The sequence below is a fragment of the Otolemur garnettii genome, unplaced genomic scaffold (genome assembly GCF_000181295.1).
Source record: "Otolemur garnettii isolate 467f Iridium unplaced genomic scaffold, OtoGar3 scaffold00064, whole genome shotgun sequence".
NCBI classification, from domain to species: domain Eukaryota; kingdom Metazoa; phylum Chordata; class Mammalia; order Primates; family Galagidae; genus Otolemur; species Otolemur garnettii.
This window is the reverse complement of record NW_003852459.1, coordinates 7,106,090-7,132,113: the sequence shown is the minus strand read 5'-3', so window position 1 is coordinate 7,132,113 and position 26,024 is coordinate 7,106,090. Positions and strand designations below refer to the sequence as shown.

The 26,024-nt window shown below is 36.5% G+C and overlaps 1 protein-coding gene across 1 annotated transcript in view; it reads right to left on the bottom strand.

The window, feature by feature from the left end:
* Positions 1–25,983, bottom strand: part of ACVR2A (activin A receptor type 2A) — an 84,026-nt gene extending 58,043 nt beyond the window's left edge. The window contains exon 1 of the mRNA XM_003793005.3: positions 25,285–25,983. Within this exon, the coding sequence (XP_003793053.1) occupies positions 25,285–25,339 (55 nt within the window). The 5' untranslated portion in view covers positions 25,340–25,983. The remainder of the gene's footprint in view (positions 1–25,284) is intronic.
* Between the last annotated feature and the right edge of the window lie 41 nt (positions 25,984–26,024).

The following is a 26,024-nucleotide window of genomic DNA, read 5'->3' as shown; positions in this document are numbered from 1 at the left end:
TACAGGAGTCTGGAATTTAAAAATCTTTTCACTTAAACCTATGATCTTCACAACAATCTTACAGGTAAAATAGGGAATAGCTATCATTATTCCTATCCAATCCCATCTAGTCCTAATATAATAAGTAGATTCAAATTTCAACCAAACCAAATCTTAAAATCATCCTTTCTAGTGGCTCTCGAACTGGATGTGATACTTGAGTGCAAAATAAAACTTTCTTGGATCTAACCTTCAGAAATTGATTCAATAGGTCTAAGGTGGAGCCCAAGAATGGGCACTTGTCTAGTACTCAAAGACAGTCTAAGGTGGGGAGGTCCTCAAACCAGTTTGAGAAACACTTAATCCAATCTCAAATTTAAGTCCCAAGGAGATGAAGTGATTAGGTCATTATATGGTGGAGATGGCACTCAATCCCAGACTTCTGTTCTCTTTTTCACTATCAACATCAATCACAAAGTAAGACTTAGAAACTTCTTTCTTCTCTTAATAGGGATAATGTGTAAAGAAATTACCATCAACTACTAATCAACAAGTTTCACCAAGCTAATTTCTGAAACTGCTTTAAGGGGTAACAGCTTAGAAGACGCAGTCATCACACATATTCCAAGAAAACATCACAGCAATTCCTCTTCTCCCTTCAGATATCCCAAAGCAAGAGGAATAACAAGATGTGTCATACTAGTTAGGGTCATTGCATGCATAACCTCATCTAATACATATAATTCTATGAAGTAGATACTAATTCTGCCTATTTTATGGATGAAGAACCTGAGGCTTGAATGGCTGAAACTTGCCAAGGAATATAAAAGTGATCAGATCAGGACTAGACTAAAATTAAAAGCTATGGCCACTATGTACTGTGGCCAAGGTCCCTATCACTAGGTCTTCTTATTCACTAAGCAATAAATTATGATATGGTATTCTGCATAATCTTTCATTTGCTCTTAAGTGACCAAGAACTTTGTCCGGTTCTTACTTCATAAAAATCAATCATTTACCTCAGGCTCTTCCTGTCTACTATACCAGCATAAATCATCCTCTGTCTGTCCTTGCTATCCACGTTATTCCCTGCAATCAATATTATCTGCTGATCTCAATGGTTTCTCTTGGGTATCATTATGAATAACTACCTCTCTTCTCCAAACTATGTAATGACAACCTAGGCTAAAAAGGTTGGGGAAAGATGTTTTTCCTAAAATGATAATCACTTTGGTCTTCTTCTAGAATACTGGGTGGCTGCTGTCAAGTTCTGCCATTTCCTATTTGCACACCTCTTTTAAATCTCTGCTGTTCTCATCTTCCAAATGATTTCACCAACATCCACCCAAGCTCTGTTTCAGATCAGTTTCTGACTCTCTCCTAAAACAACATACATACTATTTCATATAGAATTTCCTTCAAAAGGTCTATCTTGGAAATTCATATTTGCTCCTCTTATGTCTTCCCCAACTTCATGGAATCATCATGATTTCACCAAATGTTCTTCAGCTGTCCACTACAGTAGCCCACAGCCACATGTGGTTACTCAAGACGAGAAATATGGCTAATCTGAATTGAAATGTGCCATAAATGTAAAATACACACTAGATTTCAAAAACTTAGTGCCAAAAAAGCTCATTAATAACTTTTATACTGAAAAATAATTTTCACATTGATTACATGTTGAAATGATAGTTTGAATACATTACATTATATCAAATGCATTATAAAATTAATTTCACTTTTTAAAACAAGTTTTTAATATAGCTACTAGAAAATCTAACATTTCCTATTATGACCCATTTGTGCCTTGCATGGTATTTCTTTTGCTGCCCTGCTCTAGACACTCTATAGTCCTTTAATCTCGACTGGCCCAATGACCTCATTATAACACATGGCATATAACGCCCTCTTAGACCATCCCTATTCTATCTGTTCAATCATCTCCTCAAAGCTATGTCAACTAGTTCATCCAATAAAAAAATCCAAAATAATGTTTCATCACAAAATATTTATAGGTAAAATTTTTATTTTTATATGTAAAACCAAACACATAAAACATGCTAGATGTTAGAAGATATGTTAAGTAAACATATCATATAATTTTTAGTAGGATGCATTTACATGCATCTACCATAAACCCTGCTCAGAAATACTCTAGGAATATAAAGTGCTATACAGTGTAAACTAGCGCCCTTTTAAATCAACTAACCACACAACACACTAAACATGCACAAATCACTTTCCACTGAAACACAGTAAGAAGCTTTCTACATCAAAGCGTGATTGACCTTTAACTGGGCTTTACATAATATGTGTAATGTGGAAAAGGAAGATGCAAAACTGGTAGGTGGGACACATTTAAGAGGTAAGCTGACAATCACTAAGATTTTACTGTGGTAGAATAAATACATATTCAATTGTGGGCTCCAACTTTCCAACGCTAATTCAGAGGAGAAAATGGGAAGTATGTCATCAGGTTTGCCACTATACTGGGTAAAACAATTTACATCAGAGACGTAGGCAATCTTCACAAATAAATGGTCCCTAATACTGTAAGCACTCAATTGTTTGTCTTCTACTTATGCTAAAGACCAAAGAGCAAACAAAACTGAGTCACAAGTAATGCAAATGGAAGAAAGAAGAGAATTAGCAGAAAAATTAACAAGATGTCTATTTGAAGAGGAGCAAGAAGATGACACTTTAAGCAGCTCTCCAGGTGACCACAAAAAGTAGGAGGCAAGTTCGTTTAAAGAAATCTTAACAGATGGTTAAGGAGGGGTCTTAGTCTGTGGAATATTTATATAATGAGTTTTTCAGGATGTATCTGCTCAATTCATTGAAACTGAAAAGGCAACACAAAAGCAGCTACCCTGCACTTTTGCTTACTAGGTGAATTACTGAAAAGGCAACATAAGAGCAGCTACTGCTACAATGTTGCCACCCACAGCAAATACCTCCGCTTTTTATTTTGCTTTTGTTCACAAAATACTGATATAACAGATGTAAAAATGTATTTATAATTAGATACATCATATATGCAGAGGCACATAGGCTAGTCTGTAAATTTCATTTGAATAAAAACCCTGACCTGACCGAAAAAGCAAATCAAATTACTTCTTCATGTCCCTTCAAGTCCTTAGAATTTAAATATCAAAATATAAAGCAAATGATTAGCAGCAGGAAAGTGCAGAATAAAACTTATTTAATAAGTAATTTCATTAGTATTAATATATTAACTTCTTGGCATTTACTGAACATTACCAAAGGAAGGGGAAAAAAATTCCTCCTAACAAATGTTTAACATTAAAAAAAAGAAGGAATCAACAAATATTAAGAGTCAGAGGACTTTCCACAAAGTAAGGGAGGTACCTTTTCTTCACAAGAGCTCTGGGCACAGGAAAGGAGACTGAGCTTCAGGCAATAACCACATCTAAACACTCAGAGTATGCTAAACATCATAGAAACACACAGTTGAGTCTCTTTCTGCCCTCGGGGAATCTGCAACCCATTCTGAATATCAACATATAAAAAATTTAGAAATTACTGAAAATAATTTGTGTGCTTACAGGTAAACAAAGTGTATGAGGAATGGGAAGAAAGACTAGAAAGGATAAAAAGGATTAATTGGAAAAGGCTTCATAGAAGAAGCAGTATATGAAAAAGATTCTAGCTATATTTGGAAAGTATAAAAAGAAGTATATAAAGAAGGAAGAGGGTACTCAGGGAAAAGAATGGCACATATGCAGAAAGCAGTCTGTACTGAGAAGTAATGAAAAAGGAAACTCATTAAAAGTGAAGAAGGAAAAAATGGGGTCATCGTCACGATCCAGTCAGTGGATTAAACAGGAGAATGAAATGAGATACATCAGTGTAAACAGTTCTTCCAACTAAAAGACTCACGATAATTATCTGTGGTATTAAGAGTCACTGCATAGTGACTTTATACATGACCAGGCCTGAAGGGATAAGGGTTACAGCACAGATCTCCAACATTTAGTGTCCATGGGCAGCCCACAGGATGCTTGAGAGGCCAAAGAACAGAACAAAATGTGACATCTACTCTCAAGATTCAAACATTTTAACAACAACAACAACAAAAATCAGAAGTAGCACGTTAAATTAAGCATTCTGGCAAGGTATGCTTTACCCAAAGACTAATTCAAAAAAGGGTAGATATAGAGTTATCTGAGACTGAAAATTAATAAGATAACCAAGTAGAATATTAAAAGGGAGGTAAGGCAATCCTTAATGTGATGTTACGCTACATGACAGTACCACAGCAATCACTGGGCACTTCTGAATACTGAAGGTCTTCTACTTGAGACTTTTTTACTTTACAGAGAATACACTCATTACAACCCTCTCACACCAACACACACACACCACCCTCCTCCACATTCCTCTTATACAACCCTGACATCTCCCATGTACCTCGTATCTCGTCCTCTCAAACCCCCCATGCCCCATGTATCATCTCTCATATACCCCCAAACATTACACCAATTCTTTACACTCAATGCCCTACAGAAATAACCTGGCAGTAATCTGTCCTCTTAACCTTATCTCCCAAGCAAATTCTAACCCCCACACTGCAAATATGCCATTCTCATTGTTCCACTCTATCTTAGTTCATGCCCCCACCCTCACCTCCCTGCCCCCAACCTCTCTCTCTCCACCACAACCACTTCCCCGGCTATCCAGAATTTTAACATCATTCATGGTTCACTGCAGAAGTCCCATTTCCTTCATGAAGCGTTCCAGGCTACTTTGCTTCTTGATTTTTCTTTGTCCTGGATTTCTTAGTTACTCAGCTGGTATTCAGCTGGTTTCTCATGCAATTTAGCATTTAAATATAAACTATATTGTAACATTTACTGTTGATTTATATATAGAACTCTCTCTTCAACTAGCGCATAAGCATAGGCCACAGTTTTCTGTTTCCTCTACAGCAATATAATAAAAGGCACATCCCTTTTAACTGGCTCTTACCCTATAAACTATTCCCCTCTTTAATCTAATCTTGTCTAATCGTTCCCCAAACATATTCAATCCCTAGATCTCTTTCCACAGCTTCACAATATCACACATCTACACACAACTGAGAGGGTCTTGTAATCATAAATCAGATACTGGCTTAAGGGAATAAGCAAAAGGCAAGAAAGAATAGTCAATCTCCCTTATAAATGATGCAAAATCAATTTCTACATTTTTACAAATAACCTGGAAGAGCATATGCATATACATATATATAAAAGAAAAAATATACAAACCATTTATAGCTTTTAATAACCAATTCTGAGTAGCAAGTTACCAAGCTAAAAGGGAACAAATTTAGAAAGTTATTTAAGAGGTATAAGGCAGACAATAGCATTAACCTTACAGAAAAGTCAGAACCAAACCTAGTTAACAAAAGTCCTTTATATTAGGCAATTAGAAAATCATTAATCTTTGAGGGAATTAGGTCACTTAATTCAAGTTAACATTGGGCTGAAGAAAGAATGGTACAGATCTGGAGCCATTGCAAGAACCGGACATAAACTGGGCTCACACCTATAATCCTAACACTCTGGGAGGCCAAGACAAGTGGATTGCTTAAGCTCAGGAGTTAAAAACTAGGCTGAGCAAGACTCCATCTCTACTCAAAACAGAAAAATAAGGTGAGAGTTTTGGAGGGCGTATGTAGTCCCAGAGCAACAGAGTGAGACTCTGTCTGAAAGAAAGAAAGAAAGAAAGAAAGAAAGAAAGAAAGAGGCACTGGGAAAGTGGACAGTGAGAAAATAAAAGGAGATTTACATTAATTTATTCAGCAGATATTTATTGAGCACTAGACAGGACTTCAGTGATAAAAGTTGAGGGGCCACAATCCCTATATCCTCATAGGGCTTTATTTATTTTAGCAATAATCAATTCAGGAAGGCGGGGGAGGGGGTCTGTATGTCCAACCTGTGGCCCATAGGTCACATGGAAATTATGTTAGGACTTTTTGCTTATCTGTCTGTGATGGCAAGATACTATGAAAATTATGCACAGACCTTTTTTTTTTTTTTGCTCATCGGCTTTCATTAGTGTTTGTGTATTAAATGTGTGGCCCAAAACAACTCTTTTTTTGTCCAAGAAAAAAAGTTGGACACTCTGAATGCATCCCTCATCTGGTAAAGTTCCAGAAGATAACCAAAGCCTCCTTAAAAAAGAATGTCCCTTGGCACCAGACACATTAATTTTAGTAATCAATCTGTCAAATGTTTCCATACTGGATATTCAGTTTTAGAATGTGTATTATTTAGACTGTAAGGTTTATCATCATTCCAAAGTGACTAGTTTCTGAGACAACTAAAGAGACACACAATAGGTACCACTTATTTGTTGATTGTTTTCAGCAACTAAATGGATTGTTCAATCATCATGGAAATTATAACTAAATGGACTGTGAATATGATATTAGTTTTTCTATAAATTCAGTCACTTAAATTCAAATCATGGATTTATTACTTGTCTCTACCACACATTTGCTACCTTTTCTAGTTTAAAAACACAGAAATAAGGGATTTTCCTTTCTTCTTATTCTCTTCATATTCCAAGCTAACCAATATTTTAAAAGTTACAGTAACAGAAAATTGAGGTCGCTGGATTTAGAAAATCAAACTATATGTTATATCTTTTTTATCAATCTGTCTTAATATGAATGTGCTGAAGGGAACCACAAATTCTAATGCCAGAACCAATAATATTTATCTAACATGGTCTTCCTCAACCATCTAGAATGTACAACAGGCACCAAGTGAACAATTAGTGACCACTACCATTAAATTATTTTCTAAATATGAGTTAAAAAGGATTTGTTTCCTCTACATGAGCAAATTTCAAATTAATTCAATTTCTTTGAATCAAAGTATCATCATCATTTTAAGAAAATACATTTACTCTGAACATCTGATTGACTAATTACTCAAGAGGTGATCAGAGCAAATGAATTCTGACCTAGTTCTGATCCTGGCTCATTATATAACCAAAAGAAACAACTTCTGCGTCTCAGTCCTTAAACAGCTATGGACAAACAATTACAACTAACTCTGGGAACAAAGTACATTTGAACCATATCATCTACTAATGTGGACTCTTCCACCAGAGACAGCAAAACCAACTCCTCCTCTTCTTCTCCCTCCTCAGGCTACTCAAAGTGAAAATATTGAGAACTAAGACCTTTCTGACAATCCACCTCTGCTTAATGAGTAGTAAATATATTTTCTCTTCCTTATGATTTTCTTAATGTTTTCTTCTCTCTAGCTTCCTTGTAAGAATATACTGTATAATACACATAACATACAAAATATGTGTTAATCGACTGTATGTTACTGGTAAAGACTTATAATCAACAGTAATAGTAGCAGTTAAGTTTTAGGGGAGTCAAAAGTTATTCTTGGATTTCTGACTGTGGGGGGTGGGGGTCGGCACCCCTCATCCTCCACACTATTCAAAGGTCAACTGTGCTTTCATTTCAGACGTAGAGAAAGTTCTACTGTATCAGTCACAGGGAACATCAACACCTCAGTCTGATAACGCAGCATTTTTTTTTAACCACAGTATAGGTTTCAAGGGTTGCTAGCAACTGCAGCTGGTGTTTAGAGGGGTTTAGGGGTGGACAACCATGGAATAACAGGTTCAAAGAAAGTCACACTGCCCTGGAATTAGTAACTCAAATTTTAATATATGTTTTAGAATATTTGATTCAATAGGAAGATTTTGGCCCTGCAGACCCCACCTCTGCTGCTTACTTAGTTACAAAGCCTTAGGCGACTAGTTACTGAGTCTCAGTTTCCTCTTCTATAAAATAATATTTATCTTGTAGGGCAAGCCTTGCACATTTTCACTAAAACTTATAAACACTTAGCCCAGAGCATGCTATGAGTAGTAGTGGTTGTTAACCATGGCACTTTTAAAAAATGGTATTCATTAGTAATATTATTGTTACAGATAATAGGCTTTGACGAAACTAGCCAGTTCCAATTTTGACTAAGAAATGCAATAATGTAAAATTCTACATTATTGCACATGTGGAATGAGACACATCTAACAATGGCCCATTAGGAAAACAATTTTAAACATTCTTAATCAAAAGCAACAGTGATTGAGAAAAGCACTTTTGCAGCAATCAAAGGCAAGATTTACCTACAAATTTCCTTCAGGCAACAATTAACACATATAGATTTATGGCTGCCACCAAGCTAGCCAAGCCAGATCAAAACAACATCTGCCCTAGGATTACAGTTCACTTGGTGCTTCCTACTGATGCACTGCTACTTCGGCTCCCCTGGTTTCTTTACATGTGGTACAAAGATTATCTGCAAAACAACCAACTCCATAAATTAATGCGAACACTTCCCCCATTAGGGGTAGGAGAAGGTGGAGGAGGACACTCTAAAAGCCAGTAAGCATTTTTTACTTCTACAAAACAATACTGAACTGGAAAGTCAGGGTTTTAATTCTAGCTCTACTTACTAGTGACTATAGGCAAATGATACCTGTATTATCTCTGTTTGAGTTAATATAAACAAAACACAGAACCTAATTCAAACAGGTGCAAATAGGATCAAACAGAAACAGACATGAAATCACTTAGAAATCTATAAAGCTTTAGTAAGTAGGCAATGCAACTGGACATTAAGTTCGTGTGCAATTTACTATGTTAAACTACTTTAAATCACACACGAACTTTATGTTCACCCTGTATTTTATCCAAAATGCTGATACTTAGATGCTGAGAAAATGAAACAAGACACACTTTTGGAAATTTCAGTTATTCTCCTAACATACCCACTCCTCTTTATCTCATTTGGGAAAGAAGGTTTTGAGGTGCTCTCGTTTAAGAATAGAAGCTGAGTATCCCTTAGCCAGAATACTTAGGACCAGAAGTGTTCTGGAGTTCCTATTTTTTTCACATTTTGGAATATTGGCACCATACCAGTGAAGTATCCCAAATCTTTGAACATCATATTACTGCTCAAAAAGTTCCAAATTTTGGAGCATTGTGATTTGGGGGCTTTGGGATGCTCAACCGGTATACTCCTGAATGACACTTTATTCCACTCTCTTTTATTTTCAGAAAAGATCCCCCCCCAATTTTTATATGAAACAATTACTGTAAATTACATAATCAGAAATGTTAGTATTTTTCCTTGAATATCAACTCATGTTCTAAAATTAAATCAGAGTCAAATAAAATATATAAATATTACAAATAAAATAAACACTTTGCGTACTAAACAAAGCATGGCCATCTGCAAAGGTACAGTTCTCACTAAATATAGTGGAATGCCTTCAGGATTGGATTCACTACATTATAACTTGTTCACATTCAATAAACAGTTCAAAGCCAGAAACGGTTCACAGATAGACACTGCTAGGCAGTAACAAGCAGCATCAGCAATTAATATTTACTGAGTTGTTTAGAACACTACATGTGAGAAATCATTCAAAGCATTTTACAAATATCAACTCACTTATACTTCATAACAACTATATAAAGCAGTAACCCTTATTATCTCCATTTTCTAGGTGAGGATCAGGCAATCTGGCTTCAAAGCTCTTAATCTACACTGGATACTAACTTAACACTGAATCAGAAAGAACTTAGGGTCAGCTGGTAGATGAACACATTAACAAGCAATTATAATATAGGCCAGTAAGTAATACTGTAAGCAGTTAAGGTGATAGGGCTGAAAGATATTAAATCTAAGTCTTCAGATGCTACTACATAGTTGAAACTCATTCCATATAAATCAATAATTCCCACTACAAAAGGAAGAATCCCAACTTCGCCTGGGAAAGATGAACACATTTTCTTTTAAGTGTTGGTCATCTTTCCATTCAATTAATCAGGTATCTGTTGACTATGGTTTTGTTGTTTTTCTAAGGAAGAACAATAGCCTTCACATCAATCTTTTTTCCCCCAAAACAATTCCAAATCAAGTTAGAAATCAGAATCAGTATAAATTAGGATTTATCATACTTGTTAACTCAAAAGAAACAGTCTTAAAAATATGTACCATGATTTTTAAATACTTAGAATGGGTAACTGACTGGATTAACTGCTGGTAAGATAAGCCTTCCCTTAATGCAACCTAAAAAAGAACTACTTCAATTAGCATATCAAAGCTACAAGTCTCCGAAGCCAAGAACCAAGACTTTTGCTTGTAACACAATTAACAGCAAGCCCTGTCTTACCTACACCCATGTATAAATTGCCACCTGGGAACTGCCAATCCATCTTCACAGGCCAGGTGGCCCTGCTTCTTGGGTTTCCCTCCTCATTCCCCTTCCAGGTAAGACATATTATATTACTCTTCCTCACCAAACCTCATCCTCAGTCCCTTGCTATTTCTAGCATGAGTTGAAAGCCCAACTGGTGGTGATATAAGAAGGAGCCTAAACAGAAGAAAATAGCAGGGGTGGGGTGGGAGGGAGGATTCATCCCCTCTTACACATTGTTGTGATTTTTCATACAGAGTTCATTATCATTTTCTTCACAACTTTCCAGTAGCCCTGTCCTACCACTGAAGCCAATATATCATCTCTAGAAATCTGGTGAGCTGCCACCAATTGAGACAATTTTTTTCCTTTGAAACACAAAGGATGTCATACATGGCTTTTCCCTACAGGGAAAATAACACAGTATACTGGAAGAAGCACATATTCTAAAGTAAGGTGAGCTTCTGCTTGAATCTCAGTCGTGAAGCTTTTTAGCTGTATGACCCTGTTTTCTCATCTGCAATCTAACGACTTCATAGGGTAGCTCAGTACCAGAAACACACTGTGGCAAGCAATCAAAAGGTTTCCTTTGTATTTTTTATTTGTCTCTCATATACAAGGAAAAAAAAATCTAAGACGAAGTTATCCCAATCATTTATGACACAGCCTTTGAAACTTTTCAAACCACATTAAGAAATACATTTTGCATTGTGACCCAGTACATATACACATACAATCACACAAATAAAGTTTCACAAAACTATCCTTTACTATGTATGAATCTTTCTAATATTTTCTATTTTCTTTCTTTCTTTTTTGTTAGTGGTGACCCTCAACATTGATTTCATGACCCTCAATGGGCTGTGACCTGCAATTTGAAAATGTTCTCTATCTCCACCTTTCTCCTCCTTTCCCTCCTCCCTAATCACATACACAAAGCTCTTTTGAGTCTTGTCACCATTTGACCATACAGGAGCCCACAGAAGCAGGGTACTTCCTAGGATGCAAAGCCCAGGAGGTAGAAGAGAACTGTCAGGAAAGAAAGAATCATTCAGTAGTGCTATAGCAAGGGAGAGAATGTGTTTCTTCTGGTCAAAGAAGAAATACTGAATCCATTTTCCCTCAGAGACAGTGTTATTCCAGGGGGTAAAGCTGTATTACTGGAACACAACACTGGAAGTAAAACAGGCTTGCTGATGGGTCTAGGAACTTAACTAACACATCTGACAGTGATTCTGTAAGAAAATGCTTCTGAGATTCCAAAGTTTTCAAAATGCATTTCTAAGTTGGGAAAGAGGTGCCGCCTATGGAATGTCCAAAGGGTTAGTGAACTATACAGCCTGCAGGTCAAATCTAGTCCAGGACCTGTTTTTAAGCTCCTGCCTGAATGACAGTTTTCACATGTTCAAATGTCTGGGAGGAAAAAAGAATAATAATATTTTGTGACACAGGAAAATTATAAGAAATTCAAATTTCAGTGTCTATAAATAAAATTTTATTGGAACACAGTCACACTGATTTATTTACGTGTTGTCTATGACCCTTTTGTGTTACAGCTAAATAACTGCAAAAGGGATTGCCTAAAATACTATCTGATCCTTTAGAAAACAAAAAAAAAGTTTGTGGACTACCTGTTTTAAGTGCCTGAAAACATTCAACATTCATTCACAAATATTTGTTAAACATCTATTAAATGTCAGGCGATGAAGATGCTATGGTGAATAAGATATAGGCCTTCTCATAAATATTAATGGAAGGCTAGTGAAGTTCAGAGGACTTTTGCTAAAGCAAGCAATCAGTGTGTTGTGGAAACTACCAAAGGACCAACACTGCTAAAGACGAGGTTGAAGGGACCTTGTCATCTAGTGCCTTTAAGATCTCTCTGTAAATGTTCCCCCAGTATCTTTTTTTTTCTTTTTTGAATCAGAGTCTCACTTTGTCACCCTAAGTAGAGTGCCAAGGTGGAGTGTCATAACTCACAGCAACCTCAAACTCTTGGGCTCAAGCAATGCTCTCACCTCAGCCTCCTGAGTAACTGGACTACAGGTACTCGCCACAGCACCTGGCTCTTTTTTAGAGACTTTTTAGAGATGAGGTCTTGCTTTGCCCAGACTGCTCTAGAACTCATGAGCTCAAGCAATCCACCTGCCCCAATCTCCCAGAGTACTAGGATTACAAGGCAGGAACCACCACTAGTATCTTATATTTGGATAGGTAATTAACTTCTTTATTCACACACAGTCTAAAGATAAATGTCTACCCATTAAGAATCACAAATTCTGAATAAGAAGTGTTGCTATCATTCACTTGAAACTTTCCTATTGTTCTCTACTCCTTAAAAAACATTATTGCAATTATGAATATTTGGTATAACATCTCAAAGTTTTAAGTTACATATACATATGTATACATGAGTATGCTTGAGTTGCTGTGTGTAGCCTTTGATCCTCACTGAAATGTTATGAGGTAGGCATTATAAATTCCACTATAAGCATGAAGGAACAAAGGTTATGGAATTTTCCCAAGCTCACATGGTATATTATACCATGGTGGAAAGATGCCCAATACCCAAGTACTCTCTGCAAAATATTTAGTCTTTCTGCTATACTGGCCTACAGATTGCATAATTAATTACTTTCTCCAAATCCGAAGATAAAGGAAGTTCTTAGAACTACTTTTTTAGAAAACCATTCTTACCAACTAACAGCTACATTCGTATCAACAACACTAGCTTTTATTTCTTTTAACTAACCCTTTCCCACAAACCGCAAGTAGAAAATTTGGAGCAGTAGAAAATTTTACAATCTATAACAGAGTAGGTTCATCTATTTTTCTGCTCTCTGGCTTAGTGAGCTGATTTCCTTCCATATTACAGAGACAAGGCTAGATATTAACTTTAAAAACACTGCTTACCTCAGGGCTGTTAAGTATACATTGCTAGACTAAGTAGAAACTATAATTCCTAAAGTGGGAATATTCTTGGCTACAGTAGTGAAAAAAATAAAGATCTGTGGGGAAAAGATCAAAACTACCCTTCACTGAATCAAAGGGGAAAAAAGCTCTAACTAGCCTCTTTCTCTGACCCTAACCTTTTCCTCCACCTTTCAGAAGTGAAGATCAGCTTGAGCAGTTTATTTTTCTCTTAAGAATCATTCTGAGTTACAGAAGAAAATAGTACCTGACAATCAGTTAGGCCCTCTCGGCAAGTTGAAACCTCCCAATTTAATAGATTCTATTATCCCTAGCCCTCTCAATTAATAAGCAATCTCTATTTACATTTTTAACAAAAAATATCATTAGCAATTAATTTCTTAATTCAACATCCAAACCAGGCTTATGTATCTCTAAAGAACTAAGGAAGAAAATAAGAAAAGACTAGCAGGTAAGGTGTGTTATATAACATTTACATAGAATAAAAAGATGGTCCATCATTTTTCTGGCCCCTTGGAAAGATGCTTTATTCTACTGTTGAATGCCTGTTATGTTAAGTTGCTTTGGACATGCCCATCTTGTGTAAGTTAGCTTGCGACTGCTCTTACTCGTTATTTATCATCATTCTCTTTTACTCTTTGACTTTTCATTTCTCCCCATATCATTTTAAAGCATACTTACACAAGTTCATTTCAAGTCTTAAGTTAAATAAAAATAATTAGCAAATCCTATTCACTAATCCTAAAGTATGAAACTCCACTTTTACAAAGCACAGCAACCAGTTCTTTTTCTAGAACTATTTTACTTAAGGTAATAATAAATAAAATGGCCTATACTATTTACAAGGTGAAACTGTACTTCTTCACAGGTGGTGGCTTACCAAAGACATAGTTTTACCTGCTTCCAAAAGAAAGAAACCAAATGAAATGAGGCAGCCCCCATTACAATTTTTAAATTTAGTAAAGTTTAATGTCTCTTCTAGGTTTACCTAAGTGTAATAATCAGTTTTTCCAAGTCACTGATGATGCTACAGAACTCCTGCTATAATAAAGAAATAATTTCTCTGTGATAAGCACCACCTTCCCGCACCAACAGTTGAGGCTTGAAATCCTTCCAGATAAAATTATTCAAACTGACTACCTAGAGTTAGAGGCTACAGTCTTGAGTAAAACTAACAGTCCAAGTTATTAACTATTTATCATTTCAACCTTTATTGTTAATACCTTGATAACCTGAAAAGATATCAAATTCCTAAGAATTAAGATACAAAATATGCTAACATACTAACAACACAGGATATTGTACTGTATATCATGTCTGAAACAATAAAATGGTGGTGATCTTATGATTTTTCTTTTTTCTATGAAAAAACAAATGAAATGAGGCAGGCATTTGAAAAGGAATAAAGGCGAAGTTTCAGAGAAAAATAGGAAATGTTTACATAACTAAGACTATAAATTAGCAGATGCATAAAATGTAAAGATAAGAATCTGTCACAAAATTGAATAACCTCTAGTCTGTGTTTTAGTATTTCTTTTTTGGTTTTTTTTTTTTTTAAGATGTTATATTCACAGTTCTCATGTGCACAAAAAGACTATCTGGTTTAAAAAATGATTGTTAGAAAAAAAAATGGAGTGTCTAAAAGTCACAAGAAGAAAACTGGTAAGTACAGGCAAGCTCTAGACTATAATCAGTGAATGTTCAAGCTGAAGAGAGTGTGGAAAGTCTCTCTAGCCTATACTGACGTAACAGGCTCCTAACTGGTCCCATCTCTTCACTCCCATAAACTTCCAATGTTTTTTTCAGATAGCTGCCAAAATGATCTTAATACATAACCCAGATCAAGCTCCTCCTTAAAACTCTTTGCTTCACACTGTCCTGCGCATTTTATTCTCTTTCCACTGTTAAAGACCTGCAAGATCTTGTCCCTATCTCTCCAGTCCCACCCTGCTTTCCTGAGCTCCTGCTCTGTGCCAAAAATTATACTATGCCTTAGGGGTGCTGTGATGAATTAATGGGACACTTCCCCTCATAGAACTTATACTTTAGTGGAAAGGACAAATAATAAATCAGTGAATAAATAAATAATTAAGAGATTGTGATAAGCAATGTCAGCCAAACAGGGATCCTCTCTGCTCTGTTTCTATCAGAGGACATTATACGTATCCTGTAATTATAGCAGAACCTCTGTAAGTTGAACACCTAAGGGATTGTAACAAACTGGTCAACATAAGGAACTAGGCCTACTGTACTGATACATACATGTAGTGCTTGTCTGGTCTATAAAACTAGGTCAGCTTACAGAGGTGTCAACTGTGAAGGTTCTACCGTATTTTATTCATTTGACTCCTTACATTATGACTCTATGCTCCAGAAAGCATAATCACATCTGTCTTATATGCTGCTACATCCCAACTATTTAGCATAGTGCCTAGCATGTTGCTCAATATTGATTTGTTAAATGAACAAAAACCTATTTCATCCTCTTTAAATTAGGGATGAGTAAAGTGAAGTCATAACAGTTGTCAAGGCCAAAGAAGAAGAAAGTAGAAATTTAAATGACAGACTCTTAAGCTTTAGTCCAACATATTATACCACATTTTCAAAATATTGATATTGAAGCTTGAACAATTGTGTTTTCAAAGCTTAAAAAAGCTGGTACAGAAAAAGTCTCGAGACTTTTCAAAAGTTTACTTCTACATTAAAAAAAAAAAAAAAATTTAGGCTCTGCAGCGCCTGTGGCTCAAGCGGCTAAGGCGCCAGCCACATACACCCAAGGTGATGGGTTCAAATCCAGCCCAGGCCCACCAAAACAACAATGATGGCTGCAACCAAAAAATAGCCGGGCGCTGTGGCGGGCACCTGTGGTCCCAGCTACTTGGGAGGCTGAAGCAGGAGACTCGCTTGAACCCAAGAGTTGGAGGTTGCTGTAAGCTGTGATGCCACAGCACTCTACCCAAGGGGATAGCTGAGGCTCCGTCTCAAAAAAAAAAAAATTTAAAAAAATTATATATATATAATTTGTTTTGTTTTGGAGACAGAGTCTCACTTTGTCTCCCTTGGTAGAGTGCCATGGCATGATAGTTCACAGCAACCTTAAACTCTTGGGCTCATGTGATCCTTTGCCCTCTGTAGCTGGGACTACAGGTGACCGCCACAATGCCCGGCATTGTGGGTCTCATTCTTGCTCAGGCTGATCTCAAGCTCCTGAGTTCAGGCAATCCACCCACCTTGGCCTCCAGAGTCCTAGGATTACAAGTGTGAGCCACCACACCCAGCCTACATAAAATATTTTAAAATAGTTTTAGTTCAGTTGTCCAAGAAAAATATTTTAAATTCTAACAAACTGAAATGAAGTTGTATTCCAATGTTTCTTTTCAATGCATGCAAGAACATTAAGCCTTAAAGAACTCTTTGTGAAAAATCATTGTATTTGAGTGTTCTAAATATTTCCTGGCACCTGTCTGGCACTCTAAAATGACATTCTCTTTGGCTGGATCATTTAGTCAAAATATTTCATATTAACTGATAAGTAATTTATTTATCTGCAAATTTAAAAATAACCCAAGAACTGAATGTCTATTTTTTAATGTTTTATATACTGCATCCTTTTAAATGAGATTTAAAGATAGATTAAAAACTAACATATGCATGTAAGATCTACTCTGCACCAGCTACTGTGTTATGTGGTATATCATTTCATTTAATAACATCTTGGTTTATAATTTTAAAAAATTAACTTCAGAGTTTTAGAAACTTGCAAAGATCTCATAGCTTGCCCATGGTCCTTCTTGAAATAATACCCTGGAACAAGCTTGGTTTATCACATATAGCCATAAAAATGTGAAGAATAACAAATTTTTCCTAATAACAGTCTCACTTCTATAAAATATAAATTTTAAAGTTAATCATAAATAGGATCAATCCTCCCTCCAAGCTTTATAAACAGATAGGTTTATTTTTATTATATTATGTAAAGACTTCATTAGTTTTTAAAATCTTTTAAAAGGCAACTCCTCCCTACAAGTGCAGCCAGTCCTTCTGTCTTCTCGCTTTACATTTATTTCCTTCAGCAACATTAGAGAATAAAGTGATTCCCAGTGTGACTACAGACAACCAAAGGAAAACTATCTAGTCCCAAAGAACAGTTATTAACAGTTTTAGGCTTCAAGCATGAATAGCATATACCAAATTCAAAAAAGTATCCAAATTTACTTCTTTAGAGGAGTACAACTTACTGTAAAGAAAATTTCTCACACAGATTCCAAAGACTATAATTTGGATGACCAGTATGAATAATTACATGCTGCACTGTAATTACTGACATCTGACCATTATTTAAACACTAACAACACAGTGAGCCACTAATGCTAGTAGCTAGTATTCTTTAACCAGACATCACAATGGAGACACATCCATCATAAATGGTGGAAATCCATCTTCTCATGTTTTTAATTTACTGTTTTATTTTTCTATATCTGTGTCTATATTTTCACTCATGCTTATCATCTAAATCCATACTATCTGCTTATCATCTGAATCCATAGTACCTGTAAACTTCTTTAGTTATGAACCTGCTTTCTATTTTCTTCTGGCTCATTATGTCTTCACCAATTTTATTTTAGTACTGCTACCATTCTACCTTAATCTTCAGGTTGTTTTTCCATTCTTTTTCTGTATGTATGTGTTTTGGAGACATACATTAGTGATACGTATTGTTCACTCCCACCTGTCCTCAGTTTTAATTACTTTTCATCTGGACTTAACCCTCTCAACTAAGACTATTCTACTTCTTCAAAAAATTATGAACATCTCTTCTTCAGATTTAATCAAAATTTTTCCAAAACACCTTGCCTTCCATTCATGGTTAAGTTTACTCTCAGATGCTCTTTGTGTTTCTGATGGTATTTTGTGCAAAATATTTTTTAAGCTCCCAAGATTTTTTTATCTAGTATTAGGATCTCTCCTCCAGCAAGTCATTCCTAAATAAAAAATTCTGAACTCCCCAAAATTAAAATGTAATTTTGTTGCAGGTCTTTATGGGTGCTTAAACTATCCAACTAGTCCAAAGCTTAGCCAGAGAAGATCCATGTTCTCCCTTGGGGTGAGTTTTCCCTATATTCTGTACCTCGGCATATATTCTATATTGTACATTAACTAATGACCATACCTTTCAGTGTACTTTTAATTTCCTTCTCCACTTGCATATTTGGTAGAGATATTAGGGGACTGTTGAACTAGATCAGTATTTTTAAGCATTTATAATCCAACAGTTAGTGAATGAACCAACCAGTGGGTCATAATTAACATTTTTAAATTACATACAATATGAAAATAAATAAGTGCCCTGAACACAGTAAGAGTAAATAGTTGGTGAGACTTATTTCTATTTCACACACTACTACTACTTGAGAACTAAGTCATGATACAATGCGTAATTCATATAGTGGGTTATAAATCAAAAAAAGTACAAAAGCCACGAAATTGGAGATACTGAAGATCCCTTCTAAATCTACCTAATTCAAATTATATTTTTGATTTAAAGAAAATTAAATATGAACAGAGCTTATAGGTATCAAAACTGCCAGCAAAATCATTTTTTCTTTCACACTATAAAATGTCACTATTGAACTCTAACCTCAAAAGTATAGAAGCATAAAGTTTTTAGAGTGGGGAAAAAAGGACAGACATTGTCTAATCCAATTTCATCACTTAAACATATAAAAGAAAAACTCAGGCCCAGGGAAGTGAAATAAATTCATTTCATTCATTCAATAAACATTTGATGAACACCTATTATATGCCAGGTTCTAGGAATGTACCTGTAGATAAAGAGATGTCTCCAAGGAACAGAAACAGGAGAGTAAGCATGTATGTGGTCAAAAGTCAAAATAGGTAAGTAAACCAACCTCTGCAATCATTACTGAAATAAAGGTCATTTACAAAGTGTCTGATGAACAGAAGAAAGTAACTACTCATACTAGCTTGGGTAGCACAGAAAATGTTTCTAAAGAAGAAATACTTCTCAGTCTTAAAACTGACAAGGAAATAACCAGGTAAAGGACCATACTGGTACACTATACAGGATGACAAAGGCACCATACTGATATACTATACAGGATGACACATTCAGAAAACTACAAGTCAAGTTTGTGTGACTGGCATATAATGATTACACTCAGGAGGAGCTGCCGCAGAATAGCCACCACTTATGTGCCATTTAACTTTCATTCTCTGAGGTAGACATTATTAATATCCCCATTTGGTAGATAAGAAAATTGAGGCACACAAAAAATGATATGACTTGACCAAAATTAAGTTGTGAAAGATGGATTTAAACTAAGGAAGTCTAATTCCCTAGGCTATACTCCTCACTATACCCAACGGTCAGAGAAAACAGGCAGAAACCAAATGATTAATGACCTTGTTTGCCATTCTAAGTGTTTAGATTCTATGCTAAAAAGTAACTCACAGTCAGTGAAAGGTTTTAAGGAAGAGTGATACATTCAGATCTATTTTTAATGAGGTCCCTCTGGCAGATATATAAATGGTCTGTAAAGAGGAGGAAGCAGTGACAGAGTACTAGCTAGTTTTAGCTAGAAAGGTACTACCATAATCAGCTAAAAGAAAACGAAAGATGAGCTAGATAGTGCCACCCCTGGCACCAGAACTCACATCTACTAATTGCCATCACCACATTCTTTGTCACCATCCATAGGAACCTCCAAATTTTTTCTCCTCGGGCCCACCATTCTAACAGTTCAAGACATCCAACCTCAGCGACAACATAGCTCCTTTAAGTCCCTTTATTAACAGAACATGACCACTAGGTACACTGGGTATATGAAAGTGAGTAATAGAAATGTAGGTGGAGAATGCCTGAAAGTCAATTGCTATCTACAGTTTTCTTACCTTCTTGACTTTCCTTCTCCTTCCTCTATACGCTCACTATTCCTGGAACTTTCATGTCCAATAGTCAATTTGAAATCAATGTTCTGTCTAGACCCAACTGTTATGACCTATCAGAATTAAGTCTACCACAGAAAAGTCTAATGTGGTTCTATCAGTGGCAATAAATATGCTCTCAGGTCTGGTCAAATTTTGAATGATGAATGAATGAATAATAATAAAAGAGAGACTTTTTGTAAACAGCCAACAATTAAGGAAATCTGAATATTAAAAAATAGAATAAGAGCAATCTAAAGTTCAACTATTTGATTCCAAAAAAGTAACACTACTCCCAAGTGTGTATGCAACAGTCCAGACACAAAGAATAGTGGAGAACACTATCTGGTCAATTCTCAAGCATTTTAAATTCAATCCATTTTCACGTAAGCCATGGGTGAGCCCTCTTGAGCCACCCTTAACGTTAAGCAACAACTGAGGTCCTCCCAAACATGGAGTCGACCTTACAGAGAAGTATAAAAAGGACAGAGGAAGAAAAGGGTGTAGATAAATAAGGGGGGGAAATGGAAAGGGGACTATAACAAAAGGAAATGCAAGGAATGATAATTTACAGAACATAGAGCAAAAAGTGAAGGCATACCAGTGACCTTAGTATCCAATAGTGCTCACTAACCATACCTATGATCTGAGAGACACATGCCAAGTGGCAACATAGGAGAGCAGGAAAAGACAAATTTAAATTACAGATTTATGTAACATCAAAGTTGAGCAAATAATAGTATTTACAAGTGAAAAAAAATGCAACAAAATAAAGTCTTAGAATCTAAATGAACAATTTGGAGATTATTAAAATGTCATCTCATTTATTTATGCTTCATTTCTGACAAAGAGTGAGCCCCATGAATCCAAAAGGTTAAAGTGTCAGTAGTACCAGAGAGGAGAGTATGGGGAGGTGTGTTACAGAGATAGTATAAAGCTTATCTACACAGTTTTTGTAGGAGTAACAGTCAGAATTTTTCTCCTCAATGGCATAGTGCTACTTAATTTATTAAGAATTTCACTGTAATTCTTATCTTGGTTGGCTGGGTTAACTTCCTTAAAACCAGAATTCAAAACAAAGTAAGTGTTCATTAATTACAGTGAAGATTTAACCTTAAAAAAAAAGGCAAGGGTCTGCAACAGATCATAAAATATTATTTACTGAATCCCAAATAAGTCTAATGGTAACTAAAACCCAGCTAATGATTCTTAAGAAAATTATGTAATTAAGAAGTCACTTTGAAAGTTTCTTGAAATTAAAATTAGCTAGACAAAAGAAATATACTTAAAAAAAAAACCTTAAATTTCTACCTTTAATTCATTCAGGGAATATGTACTAGTAAACATACTTCTTCCACATGCTACATAGAAAATTTTCAGCTAACATGTTAAACACACACACTGCCACCAAGAAGCACAGTGATTTCAATAAGGATTAGAGGAAATATCCTTAAAGAAGATAATTATGGCGAAGAAAACTGGATCTAAAGCAAATACCTATAATTAAACTCAATAGAATGACCAATCTTTCATCAAGCTGAAGAACATGCAGTTTTCATGAGCACTCTATCAAAACAAGTGATTAGTGAGTTTATTCATAACAGTCAGCAAAACATTTTTATTAAAGTATAATAGGATGAAAGAATGTGCATACCTATAGTCAGTTTCTCTAACTTAATCATGTTCTACTTTTAAAAGATAAATAAAAATGAAAAATTTCAATACAAAGTTGCCCATAGATCATCAATACCATGTACTCATAAAATTTAGATTACTGACTTTGGGGGAGGGGAAGCAAAGCTCCTTTACCAATATACTAACATCTTTAAAAATTAAACATTTAGAACAATTTTTCAACCTCAACACTATTGACATTTTGAACTAGATAATTCTTGGTTGTAGAAAGCTGCCCTGCCCTTTGAAGGATGATCAACAGCATCCCTGCCCTCTACCCACTAGATGCCAGTAGCACACCTGCCCCTCCCTACTGTCTCCAAAAATGTCTCAAATTGTCCCTTGGGTGGGGGTTGGGAGAGGCAAAAATCATCCCAGCTTAAGAACTATTAGCTTAAATGACAGAAAAAATTTCAAAACGAATCGGGAGGACAGGTGGTTTTAGTTTCCCTCTGTTTTAACCTTATATTTGAATTTGATCACAGATAACATTTAAGAGATTCTGTCTTTTAAAGAGCAAAGTATTTAGTATCTATTCACTAGTTAGCCAAAGTTCAGAAGAGTCCCAGAAGATTTTCTGAACTGCCAACTCCCCCCTCCAACCTCACATTCTCTCACACACTACTGCCTACCTGAACTGAAGAAAATGCAACATAATTACTTTATTTCCATTTATTTCATCACATATATTGACCATACTGCTACAGCTCTAACAGAATCCAAAGGAATTCTCAACTTACTTCAATGCAATTCAACTACCACAATAGCTGCATCATTCTAGGTAGGATAATAAACCTAAGTACTAAAGTAACTATTAAACTCATCCTCACACTTTAACAAATTGTGAGAAAAGATACAAATTAACCACTCTGCTTTAAAAAGAAAACACTAGGATCTGTGTTTTGAAACAGATTCTGACGAAGATTAAGAGTAATGAAAAGATTGAAAATCGGAGGGAATCTGAAGGCATTCCAGGATTAAGGGCAAAACTCAAAATGTTTCCCTTGGAATGAGAGACAGGAGGAAATTATACACTTGGTCATATCCTACGGGAACAATCTGCAGAATGAGTCTCCAGAACACATACCATAGGGTGGAAACTGAAAAATCAAAGTCCACAAAATACTAAAGCAAACAGTAAACATCCATCCTAAACACCTGGAATAAAATTGCTCTTTACTACTGTTTCCCATTTGGTTTAAATAAAAAAAAAAAAGCATCATACATCTAGAAACAAAACTGATAACTTGAGAAATTTTTAAATTCTCATAAATAACCACCTTCATGTTTCCAGCATGCCAGATTACATGTAACACAGAAAAATCAATTAGTTGGAGAAACACAATAATCTCTTTTAAAGTACATTTGATTCATAACAAAAGCCCTTTAAAAAAATCAGACATTTCAAGTACTAAAAATCTTCACCTATAAACACGGATTAAGGACTTTAAGATTATTTCAATTATTTTCAATAGATTGACATATTTTAGCTAAACTAGGAATGGTCCTTTTAAAAAGCCTATGTTACAGTACTTTAGTTTAATATAAATGGAATATTTATATGCTCTAGACTAGAACAACAAAATCACTTTGTTTCAAAAGGTTATCTATTAACCTCCTGGCCCAGTGAAAATAATCCTGGCTCAATGAAAATAATCTCATAAGAAACTAATGCTTAGTTCTTTTTACTACCAAACCAAGCAGAGGAAGCTTTAAGTCAAGATCTGTAGCGACAGCCTGCATTTCCAGAAGTAATACCTTGAGACCACTCAAGAATAACCTCCTTTACCAATCAGTGCAACTCAGGTGAGTTTGGGAGAGAATAATGTCCACAATTCCTTGGTCAGTGGCTACGATGCCCCTCCTCCTCAAAGGCAGGAGATCAGAACCAGGGATTTAAACAAGAGGAGTTCACCAGCCAGAACATACAGGAACAGAGAAAGAGAGTACTACTGGAAAGATATAAACTACATGGTTAAGTCATGTCACAAAGGCAAGAGGTTTAATGTGATCAAGGCCTTCATTCATTTCAGACACACCATTGTTTAGCTTCCTCCCCAAACCCTGCACAAAAAGAACTGTCAGCCTGCCTTAAGCATGTTCCTTCTTCCATTTAAACAGACATGATTCTTTTGGTTAATCTCTGGCAATGATCGCCATTTCACAACACATTCAGCCCACCCGGAACTGATCAATACCACTACAGACATAAGACTAGACTTTATCTATTTATTAACCACAAGGAAATGTACCATTCAGCAAAATTCTATACGTTACAAAAGATTCTATTAAAAGGGGGGTGGGGAAGATGGACACAAACACACACACACACATACACACACAGAGGTACACAAAGAAGACTACCACCCTCTAATTTCCCTGTAGCAAATGAGATAAAGACATAGCCATGAAACCTGTCAAGTCGTTTTCCCCCCTATAATTCTATGTCACAACCTTGTAACTGAATATTAAATTTTATGATAAACAGATCCATTGCGACTTCTAAATTGTTTCATCTATGGAACTAACTCTTCTGTTAGGTACATTTGCACATCTCTGAGCTAGGTGCTGTATTTACTTACAGAATTTCAAATACAAAAAGACTAGACAGTTTTTCCAACCACTGGTTGCAACCATAGAACGTCCTCATAAAATCAAAATTTCAAATACAAAATTGTCAAATTATTCCCCCAACCTTGGGCTGAAACCTGTTTTATGAGTATACCATATTTAACAATAAGAACAATTTCACATGGTCAGTTCTAAACCGAAAGCAATGTTTCAGTACAAAGCGTTTAAAATAAGTATTTCGCAGGTAAGCAAAATCTATGCCCAAAGCACAAATGGTGGTTGAAAGCCAGCACATTACCAACACACAAGCAGCATACCTCTTCTGCACTGGGTTATAGTTAATACATCAGCAATAACAACTACAACTATTTTTAACACTACTGGACACTGAAATTGAAGAAAACGTGAAGGGAGACCCAGCTAAAATTGATGATGATATAGGATGCACTGTTTTTCACGGTCAAAATTAAGCAGCAACTGACTTGATCTTATGCTGTGATATCCACCAGTGAAGCACTAATTAAAAGACTACAAAAAGCAACCCTTGTTTTGGAGGAGCCCACACTAAATGGCATTTCAAAATACTCCTTTCGGGTCTCAACCTTTGCATAAATTGTCACTTGTGGTATTTGCGGCTTAATTGCAACCGAACCAGCGCTGTCATCCAGTGTTATGGCCACAAACCATGACTTTCTCACTTCCACAACAACACAGCACTCACTCTCATCAGCTCGCCAACCCAACTCGAAAGGAGAAACATTCATGGAGGTTTCCAGATCACAACCAAACCCGGGGGTGGCAGCCGAGGGGCTCGGGGTGTGGGGCAACCTCCCCAGGCTCCACTGGAGCTCACCAACCCAACAACAACCGCGGCCCCCAGCAGCGGCAGCCGCGGCCGCAGCAGCAGCCCCGCCGCGCCGCGCTCCCTGCACCTACCTGAAGAACAAGAGATAAGAAAGACTGCAAACGCCAACTTTGCAGCAGCTCCCATTTTCCCGAGGCGCCGGGGAATCCGTAGGAAGTTCTCGCTAGATATCCAGTTCCCTAGGTCTTCCTCGGAGACAAACCTCCTGGTGTAAAATCAACCGTCATAAAACATATTCGGAAGACCCGACCAAAAAAAAACAAAAAACAAAAAACAAAAAACGTTCAAGGGACAAAAAAAAAAAAAAAAAAAAGGAAAAAAGAGCACAACAATAAAAAATAAAATGCAACCACGGGGAAAAAAACCGCCACACACACGCACAACACACAAAACCAAATAACGAAAAACCAACAACAACAAAAGCGGGTTTAAATCACTGTCAAAATCACTGTCAGCTCTGCTCGCCTCTCCGGTCTCTCGGAACAAAACGCCAGGCTGAGGCGACAAGGAGGCGGCGGCGGCAGCGGCGGCGTCCGCTGCCTCCCGGACAGTCCGAGAACCGAGCTGGGTCCGACGTCCGGACCGACCTTCAACCAGGACACCCAAAGTCCGCGGACCACTGGCGGCCAAGCTGGCGGAGGTGGTGGCCGAGGCGGCGGCAGCGCCGGGAAAGGGAGGCGGACGGCGGGCGGTGGCGGTGCAGGCGGCGGCCAAGTTCTGGTCCAGGCTCTGGCTCCGGCTCCGGGCTCCGGGCTCGGCCGCGTTTTCGGTCTCCTGGCCTCCGCCGGGCCCCGCCCCCCAGACTTCCGGT